Raw genomic sequence first — 10597 nt, 5'->3', positions numbered from 1 at the left:
CAGATCGACGGCGCTGCGCGAGCGGAGAGGAAAAGGACGGCGGCGCGCGCAGTTTGTTGCTATGCAGGTTAGTGAGGAGGAAGTCAGCTGACAGACCCCTCTTTTTTTTTTAAGTCCTTTACATCCATGCTTTAACCACCAATGGCTCGCGCGCGTGCACGCAAACGCACGCGCTGAGCATCTGGGCTCCAAACGTCAGATGTGAGTCAGCTGATGAGCCAAATCTGAGGCTGAAAGGGAGATATCTTTTGAATAAAACATGTTATTACTGTTTGTTAATAACATGCAAACACTGTTCATTATTAAAAATAAAACTAAGCAGTGTGTACTGCACACAGACGTGTACACGTGCATATAATACTCATTAATCACCTATCTGCAGTTTGAGAAGTATACTAAAAAACTTACATACATTAAATAATAAGTAGCTCAACAAGAAAACAAAAGATAATGGTATTTTGAAAAAATGCTTGGATAAATAAATAAATTAGAAGTTGTTTCTTAATTACAAACATATTTCACGTGACTTTCTCTGTTTACGCTGCTGATATTTGTGCTACACAACTGTACAATTCCTCCATCGTCCGTTTTGTACATACTTTATGTGTTCTTTATATTCCAGTTTTCATTTTATATTTTCATATTTCATGTCTTTGATCCTTTTTTGCAAAACACCAAATCATTTTTGTATGTGATTTGTGATTTATCTCTACAAACAATTGAATTAAATAATGAACCGAGCGTGAGATGAAAAAATAAAGAAAAAAATAGTTTGTTGGATCAAAAATGACGTTTTTTTCGTCAGTTTTTCTGTTTTTATTTTCTTCGTTATTTTGTTTTAGTTTTCTTGTTTATTTGAAATAACGAGAAAACGCGTCTTTTTTCAATATTTGGTATTATTATATATTATATTTGGTAAACGAAATTCTCACTCACAGATGATATACGGATCCTGCCTGGATTTATTAATTTATTTATTTATTTATTTATTTTGACTTTATTCAATACAAGACCATCACAAAAATGCGTACAGATATAAAACAAACAAATAAGTGAAATTTCACAAATGCATAAAATAAAAAGTTAAATAAATGTTACATCAGTATTTCATCACGCTGCTCTGCCCAGATTGTTTTTTTAAAAGGCATGGTACGTCCTACGTCATCACGTTGACCCCCCTGAAGCGGAAGTGAACACGTGTGGTCGAAAGGAATCGGCACGCATGCTGGGAGGCCACGAGCTGAACTCAGGTAAATTTAAACACTTTTTCACTAAATATTCAGCGTCGCGTAAACACACACGTCGGTGTGTGTGATGTGGACGCGGCGCGCGGCTCAGATTTGCCGCCGCGCCTGCTCTCCGGCGGGTAAACGTGTGTAAACACGCTAACGTTAGCCGGTTAGCTCCGGCAGCTGCAGCGTCTCAGCTGCTCAAAAGCGTCAAATTATTTTAACCTCGAGCTGAGTGTTTGACGCGATCAGCGGCGGCTCGCGTTGATTAATCGATCCGTGCCGTTCCAGGACCAGAAGTGAACCCTCCTCTTCATCCTCATCCTCATCCTCATCATGGCCGTGAGAGCGTCGTTTGAGAAAAACAACGAGATCGGCTGCTTCGCCAAACTGACCAACACGTACTGCCTGGTGGCGGTGGGCGGGTCCGAGAACTTCTACAGGTGAGCCTCTACCTGCGAGCACGAGCTTCATTTGAATTGAATTCATGTTGGTGAAGATCAGTGAGCCGCACTGATCTCAGGTCAGTGTGCGGACTGTGTGCCCTGAGGGGCGAGCTTCAGACACCACAAATATATATATCTGTATCACATATGGATATACGTGAAATGTTTTATCCGCAGGTTTGGGTTTGAAAGGCATGTTTTTTTTTGTTGTAAAAATCACCTTTTCAAAAAAAAAAAAAAAACTACAACAAAAAAAGCAAAAATCTTTGATTGCCATTATTTATTTATTAATTTTAAAAAGCTCAAATTTTCCCTGACTTTATGTAACATGAGGGATGTATATTTGGCGTATTTTGTCTTTTAATTTTTTAAAAAAGTTTTTGGTTAAGAAAACATGCCTTCTTTCTTTGAAACCTGTGGAGAAAATCTTGGCGTTTTATTTATTTATTTATTTATTAATTACATTTTTGGCAATGTTTTAAGAAAATTATTTGTCTTATTTTACGCTCACACACCTCATTTTACATGAAGTCAGTGAGGATATTGTGATATATACCGTGTACTATGATATGCCTCAAAAATGTTATAATATTATTTCTAGGCCAAACCACCCAGCCTTGAAAGTTTTGGAAAGTTTTGTCTGTTCCACAAACCTGTAGAAGAACACACGATGTGTTCAAGGACGGTAGAAAATTTTAAAATCCAAGCATAATCTGTTTTTGCAGTTTGTGGTTTTGATAAACTGTAATTTTTTGTGATTTTTAAAAAAAAAAGAAAACATGCTGTCTTTTATTTTCAATCAACAGTGAAACAAACATAACATAAAGCCATTTAAAGTCGTGCCCCGAACCCAAAAAATAACCCGTTTATCACTCCTCAAAGCTTGTTGCACCTCCTCCCATCTCATAAGTAACGGTCCCTAAATCATATTTAAATACTCAGTTCTAATCCGGTTCTGTTCTCTTTGTATAGATTTCTATAAGTAGTTATATGGAAATGAAAAAGAACCAATAAGGATCATCGATGGTCTCTAAAATCTGAGGAAAAGTGATGGAAATTTATTTTGTTAAATATGTAAACATTTACGCACGTTTCTGTAATGGAGGAGATCCTCTTTGATATTCGGCGTGTTATTGATCCGTCGCTCTGTTTAAACGTTTAAATCAAACGTTTTAAAGCGACGCCTGCTGCTCGTCAGCCGCCGTCAGCTGTTTGACTTTTATTTGGACCCGAACAAACGATTTGTAACGAGACGAACGTCAGTTCTGCTGGTTTGGACGAGTCGCGTATCGACAGCTGGCTCAGGAGGGAACAGCCAGTCCAGTTCCTCGCTGGTCGGCTCCAACAAGTGACAGGCTCTGTGTGTGTGTGTGTGTGTGTGTGTGTGTGTGTGTGTGTGTCTGTGTGTGTCTGTGTGTGTGTGTGTGTGTGTGTGTCTGTGTGTGTCTGTGTGTCTGTGTGTGTCTGTGTGTGTCTGTGTGTGTGTGTGTGTGTGTGTGTGTGTGTGTGTGTGTGTGTGTGTGTGTGTGTGTGTGTGTCTGTGTGTGTGTGTGTGTGTGTCTGTGTGTATGTCTGTGTGTGTGTGTGTGTGTGTGTGTGTGTGTGTGTGTGTCTGTGTGTGTCTGTGTGTGTGTGTGTGTGTGTGTGTGTGTGTGTGTGTGTGTGTGTGTGTAGTGTGTTCGAGGGGGAACTGTCAGAATCCATCCCAGTGGTTCACGCTTCCATCGCAGGCTGTCGCATCATCGGGAGGATGTGTGTGGGTGAGTAACAATCACACACACACACACACACACACACACACACTGTTTCCTCTCTCATGCGGCTGCTGGAAATCTTTGTGGCACATCGATCCTTTTCAGCACCTTCCTTTCTTTCATCCTGTGATGTTGATTTATGTTTTTTTTCTCAGCTTTCCAGTTTTTAAAATTCATCGACTTGTTCTCGTTTTATCATCGTCACCACAAACAGATACAAAGTGTGTAAAATGTTTGTTCAGTTCGTTTGTTTGATGTGATCTGATCACGTGGACTCACTCAGAATTCCTGCAGATCCTTCAAAAGTATTTAAAAATATGGCCTTAATTGATAAGATGATTAAAATAAACTTTATTTGTGTAGCACATTTTATACAAGAAATGCAGCCAAACGTGCTTTATGACAAAGAAATGACAGAAATGACAGAAATGACAGACATGACAGAAATGACAGACATGACAGAAATGACAGAAATGACAGACATGACAGAAATGACATGCACCGAGTGCTTCTCATGAAAAGACTAAAAGACAAAATAAAACCAGCATGAATTGGTATAAAAATGAGAATTAAAATGTCTTAAATCAATCTGTGAGAAGTCTTAAAAAATGCCAAAAAAAGGAAGTGTTTTCTTTTTCTGATGATGCAATGTAAAATCTTGAAATTATTATTACAATTATTATAATTATTATTTTAGATTATTCTCAAAATGCCTCTCGCATTTCCAAATGAACAACAGGTGCTTTTCCCATAATTAAATCAAATGTTCTCCGTGTTCCACCTGAAAATGCTTTTTTTATTTATTCATTTCAGAATTTGAAGTAGATCATCCAGCTTCTTAACTTGACCAGAAAAGTTGCATTTTTTTTGTTATTTTACTAAAATATTTGGACAGAATTGTTTTAAATTCTAAGTGATTGTTTTTCTCTTTTTTTCTTTAATTTTTGTTCCTATAAAACTTTTATTTCATGCCGAATGGTCTTAAAAAGTCTGAAACCGAATCTGTCTGAAGCTGCAGGAGCGCCGTCGCTAACCTCACACGCGTGTCTGCGCTGTTTTCAGGGAACCGTCACGGCCTTTTGGTTCCCAACAGCACGACAGACCAGGAGCTGCAGCACATCAGGAACTGCCTGCCAGACGCCATCAGGATCCAGAGAGTCGAGGAGCGGCTGTCCGCGCTCGGAAACGTCATCGCCTGCAACGACTACGTGGCACTGGTGCACCCCGACCTCGACAGGGTGAGACACACACACACACACGCACACACACGTACACACACGGCCGTACCTGCAGAGCGGCTCGTAGCGATGCAGCCCGTAAAAGGGGCCGAGATTCCTGCTTTTAGTGTCACTGATGCGATAAGAGAGTCGATTTAGTCGAATCAGTTATTTCAACATTTAACTCGTAATTATTCAAGTAAAAAATAAAACATTTTCTGGTTTCATCCTCACACACGTGTTTGTTTTTGCCTTTCATACCATCATAATCTTGCATATTTACAAGTAAATGTTAATTAACCCTTTAGTACCCGCTTTAATATCACTCACATCGCTCTGCGCTCAAAAAGCACTTTTCAAATCAAACTTTAAAAAATATGACACATTAATATTATTTTCTACTTTCATCAAGTTCATTTTTAACGAACATCAATCCTAATCATAATTATCAAATTTCATTCATTTTCAGAATTTTAACCCTTGAAATGCTGGGTTTTTCTCATGTTTTCACTTGTTTGTAGATAGAAAACACATACAAAATGAATAATATTTAATATTCTACATGTGAAGTAGATTTTTTTGTAATCGCAGCCTGAGATTTGTCAAAGATTAGCAGCAACATTGATTTCATACATTATTTTTTTTGTGCAGTGTCAAATACGCACAGTCATACCGCTCTGCACACCAAATTTGCTTTTCAAAATCCGAAATCAAAGAGTCGTCGTGTAACTCGTCCCTCCTCTGGAGCAGGAGACGGAGGAGATCCTGGCAGACACCCTGAAGGTGGAGGTTTTCCGGCAGACGGTAGCAGAGCAGGTGCTGGTCGGCTCGTACTGCGCGTTCAGCAACCAGGGAGGCCTCGTCCACCCAAAGACGTCCATAGAAGACCAGGACGAGCTGTCGTCTCTGCTACAAGTTCCCCTCGTGGTGAGTAGACTCGCCGGCTGAATAACGCCGGCGCTGTCGAGTACCGATCCTTTAGGTGCAGAGTTCTGGTGCCTGCTGGCGTTTCTGGCTGAAAGTTTCCTGAAGCTGAACCAAACCTGAGCCCAAAGGCCTGGAACACCTCGCCTGCTCGAGCAGCGCGATACCTGCTGGGTTTTTTCAGCGACGGTGTTAATCATCAGAGCTGCCCGTGTGATCGGCGCTGCTCGGGCGCGTCTCGGCTGACTGTCAGCCGCGGCACATTTAGAGAAACGGTGGATTGTTTTCTGCGTGCTGCGTGAGGTCGTCAGCAGAAATGGAGTGAAAATGGCAGTTTGATAATTATATTGACTCTTTACGACCTTTTCTTAAATGTCTTCATCTGTCACAGAAACACAAACACACGCACTCAGACTTTCCTCTTTCCGTTTCAAAATAAAAGCCCTCTGACAACGTCTCTTGACAGAATCCCGTCAGTAGTTGACACAAGGTATTTTATTGTGAAAATTTTGCAGGACTGTTGTTGACAATGCAGGAGCTGCACGGCTTCATAAATGAGTGAAATATGTAATACAGTTTTAATCACAACAGAGGTCATTTGAGGTCACTTCATATCGGTCTGAACCGTGTTTTTTATTAAATAAACTAAATATGTTTTTGTTATTTTTGTCATTCATAAAGGTCACGTGTGCGCTCATAAAACATGTTTTTTAAACGTCTATAAGAGGAGAAAATGATTAAAAGTTGATTATTCAAGTTAAATTCTGCACGTAACAAAAGCTGACTTCCTGTTCAGGCCGGCACGGTGAACAGAGGCAGCGACGTGATCGCGGCCGGGATGGTCGTCAACGACTGGTGCGCGTTCTGCGGCCTGGACACCACCAGCACGGAGCTGTCGGTCATCGAGAGCGTCTTCAGACTCAGCGACTCGGCGCAGCCCTCCGCCATCGCCACCAGCATGAGAGACTCGCTCATCGACAGGTGACTCTCACACACACACACACACACACACACACACACACACACACACACACACACACACACACACACACACACACACACAGATTTTTACAGACCTTCTCTGTTTTTTCATTTTCTCACCTCACTTACAGGCTGTAAACATTTTCTCACACTCAGCCTGAGAAGTTCATGAAATATAAAAACTTTATTTATATAGCACCTTTTAAAAACAGCTGTTTAGAAAGTGCTTTGGCAGGAAGTCAGGGAATAATAAAAATAAACATCAACGCACGCGACAAACGGAGAAAGATCCAGAACAGTCGAAGAAAAAGGAACTAAATTCAAAAGATCAACGAGAAAAAAGTAAATAAAACGAGCAGGTCACAAAAAACTGCAGTTTAAGTACTAAAATATAAGAATAAATGCAATAAAGGATGATAAAATTAATCTAAGAAGTAATATAACAAAAGACGTCATGTCAGTGGGGATAAAACAAAGAGAAGGTGATAAAAACACATGAATAGTAGAAAATATTAACAGTAGATATTTATGACTTTTAAATCTGCTTTTTTAATCTTTTTTATGCTGATGATTTTATCTTGTAGCACTGAGATTTTTTTCAGGTGTAAAGTGCATTACAAATAATTTTTTTTTATTATTATTATTATTATTATTATTATTATAGATGAAGAAGTAAATAATTTATAACGACCAGGATTCGATTTGACCCACATCGTTCTCTCACACACGCGATCATAACGCTCGGCGTTCGCGGCACTTACAGGTCTGACTGACTCATTAACAATCTGTTCATCTCACACACACACACACACACACTCACTCACACGACCACACACACACACACTCACTCACCCACTCACTCACACACACACACGCACGCACAGTAAAATTACCGTGTGAGATGCTCCTCGTTCTCGTTCTCAGCCTGAAAAGTGTGTTTCTGCAGTTGTGTGATGGATGCACGCGCATACACACACACACACACACACACACACGCTTATTCTTATAAATGCCACATAGTGGGGACCAAAAAAAGGTCTATTTTTAGCAGCAGAGTGAGGACATTTTGGAAAGTGAGGATATTTTGTCTTCCTCAAAGAACTGTTTCGGGTTAAAACTTGGTTTTGGGGTCCAGGTTGCAGTTGATGGTTAAGTTTGGGGTGAGGGGCCAGAATACATAATGTCAATGAGGGTCCTCACAAAGATATAAGAACAAGAACGCAGGCCGTACCATCTGTTCACGGTCGAAGTGCTCGCCGCAGTAATCGAACTCCATTTAAAAATCACTCATCACTAATGTTTCGTCTCACTGGACGTCTTCTGGAAGTCTTCCAAAAAATGTCCTCACAAACTCCAACACAAAACTTGTTTAACTGTTTAAATGCCTTTAACGAACCATAAACCCAAAAATCTGAATAAACATCGTTTGTACCACATTACTAACATTACTATTACTAACACAATTACAAACAATACAATCAATATAAAGTACAGCGGTGTTATTCACCTCTCATATATATATATATATATATATATATATATATATATACACACACACATACATACATACATACATACATACATACATACATACATATATACATATATAACAAATTCAGAAAGGGTTAGAATAACTTATAATATTAGTATAATATAATAGTATAACTTAATAAATTAGGGGCAGGGTAGCAAAAAGAGGGAGTCAGGTCATTTTTTTTTTATTTCAGATTTCTTCTTTTTTTTTCATTAATAAATGTAGGCTTTTTTATTTTTTGGAGATTTTTAAGGGGAAAAATTTAGGATTTTTTCTTGAAATTGTGAATTTAAAATTATGATTTTATTTCTCTTAAAAATTGTAGGCATTCATTTTTTAAAAGAAAAACAAGCATTTTTGTTCTTTAAAATGATCAATTTCTACAGTTTGAAAGGCATGTTTTCTTAAAAAAAAAAGAAAGTATAGTTTGTCTTTGAAAATCATGAAAAGGTCACGGTGTGTTTTGGTCTAAATTCGACACTTCTGACTCCAGTTTGACTGCTGTGTCCTTTTGACCCGACCAGTTCCTCTGGACATTTTCATTTTAAATGTTGATTTTAAATGTCATTTTAAATGTTGATTTTAAATGTCATTTTAAATGTTGATTGCACTAATTATGTTCAGTAGAAGAAAAAAAAAGGTTTAAAATCTTTTCCAGAGATTTTCAAAAATTTAAAATGGGTCAAATTGACCCCAGCGTAAGAGGAGGGATGAGCAGCCGGCAGGTTTCAGTGTTTTTGGGTCGAGGTTTGAGTTTCTCGGCTGAAGCCGCCTCTCTGCTCTGTTTCCGTCAGCATGGCGTAAACGGCCTCTGCAGCTTCCTGCCGGCGAGGAGCTCGGCTGCGGTTCACCCGGTCTCACACATGAAGACGACAAGCTGCTGGACCTCCTGTCTCCACTTCAGGACGCCTCGTCCCTCACAGTACTCCTCACTTTCTCTCACACCCGCGGTCACGTTCCACAGCGTTTTGTACCGTTTTTTTAGCATTTAATTCAGCCTTTATAAAACATTTGCTCTCATTTTTAGCCTCAGTCATTTTTCAAATCCAGAAACAAACCGTAGTTTAAAAAAAGTCCACCAGCTCGTCTCTGGTGAGGACGGGGTGGAGACGTTTGGTAGATCGTCCTTCATGCAGCTTAAAGTTGTTTTTGTGCAGAAACGGTGAAAGCGAGTTTACACTGACGTGAATTTATTTTCACGTGGAGAAAATGATTCTGCTGTTTTCTCCCCGCTGGACTGAAAGTGAGCGCCGCGGTGCTCGAATGAATTAAAAATCAACTTTATTTCTGTGCCTGTATCTTTCTTTAAGCCTTTGAAACTTGAACAAAAATTGGGTGATTTCTTCCAAAAATAATGGAAGAGGGTGACGAGCAACTCAACAAGGAATGGCCCCAAAAAAACACAAGAAATCAGTAAAAAGTTGCAAGAAAATTACCTGAAAATAAGAAAAAAATGAGAAACAGGAAAACAAAAACAAGAAAAAGACCTCAAAAAAGTGCTAAAAATGTAAATATTTTTTCTGTAACTTCATTTCAATATGCAGTTAAGAGAATTATAAATATATTGTTCTCGACATTTTTCTCCTCATTTTTTGACAATATCCAATATTCCCCCAGATGATTTTCAGATAACTTCATTGTCACAGTTTACTTTTTTTTTTTTAAATTTTGTTTATAAGTTTGCAGAATATTTCTTGTCAAGTTGCATTTTTTTCTGTGTTCAGACAGTGCTAAAAATAAAAAATATATGTATGTGTATTTTTTGTATTATTTTAAATATCTAATCACATCAGTTAGAAGTAGTTTTCTGGACATTTTTGATCATATCTGATAATCTCCAAACAGTTTCTTTTCAAGTCATTTTCTTGTCATCTTTTTACATTTTTTCTTTGCCCAGAATCTCATTGCCTTTTTCTCGTGTTTTCAAAAGAAATCAAACCAATTTTCTCAGGTTTCCGAGGTTTAAATGCTCGTGTTTTAAGGGTTAAAAAGTCAACATAAGGGAAAGAAAGCGTCTGAACTCGGACGGGTCTCATTTCATCACCAAACAGCCGCTTTTTCACTCCGACTCCTCCAGGAGTCCTGCAGCTGATTCGCCTCACAACTGCCAAATATCACCAACTGATGCTCGAAGAATGTAACTGTCGTTAAACTGTGAGAGAAAATCCGTCAATAATTTCAAAGTGAGGTCGTTTTTGAAGGATTGGGAGCGACGCTTCGTCTGAACGAGCGCTCAGTAACGGACGGCGTGATGTGGAGGTCAGCCCGGTGAACTCTGAACGTGCTCGATATTTTTCAACCAACAGTGCGTCTCGTCTGTCTGTAAAATAAAATAAATGGCCCTTTTTATCCATTTGTGTTGTTTTGTGTCACAGGAGAAAATGTTTGAGGAAACTGAGCCTCATTCACGAATCAGACAAAAATGCACTAATGCAGTACTGACTGCGCTGTTTAATATTACAGGATTTACATTACAATAATATTTTTTGTCATTTGATACATTTTATTAATA

The 10597-nt window shown here is 38.9% G+C and overlaps 1 protein-coding gene across 1 annotated transcript; it reads left to right on the top strand.

The window, feature by feature from the left end:
* The first annotated feature begins 1112 nt into the window (after positions 1 to 1112).
* eif6 (eukaryotic translation initiation factor 6) lies at positions 1113 to 10438 on the top strand. Its single transcript, XM_088070913.1, has 7 exons — positions 1113 to 1250; positions 1521 to 1672; positions 3350 to 3435; positions 4492 to 4667; positions 5397 to 5573; positions 6367 to 6551; positions 8880 to 10438. The coding sequence occupies exons 2-7, from the start codon at positions 1566 to 1568 to the stop codon at positions 8887 to 8889; spliced, it is 741 nt and encodes a 246-aa protein (XP_087927039.1). The 5' UTR covers positions 1113 to 1250; positions 1521 to 1565; the 3' UTR covers positions 8890 to 10438.
* The last annotated feature ends 159 nt before the right edge of the window (positions 10439 to 10597 follow it).

The sequence above is a fragment of the Plectropomus leopardus genome, chromosome 2 (assembly GCF_026936395.1).
Source record: "Plectropomus leopardus strain MGB_pleo_1.0 chromosome 2, ASM2693639v1, whole genome shotgun sequence".
Taxonomy (NCBI): Eukaryota; Metazoa; Chordata; class Actinopteri; order Perciformes; family Serranidae; genus Plectropomus; species Plectropomus leopardus.
Note: the sequence above shows the minus strand (reverse complement) of the source record. Positions and strands in the feature narration are given on the sequence as shown.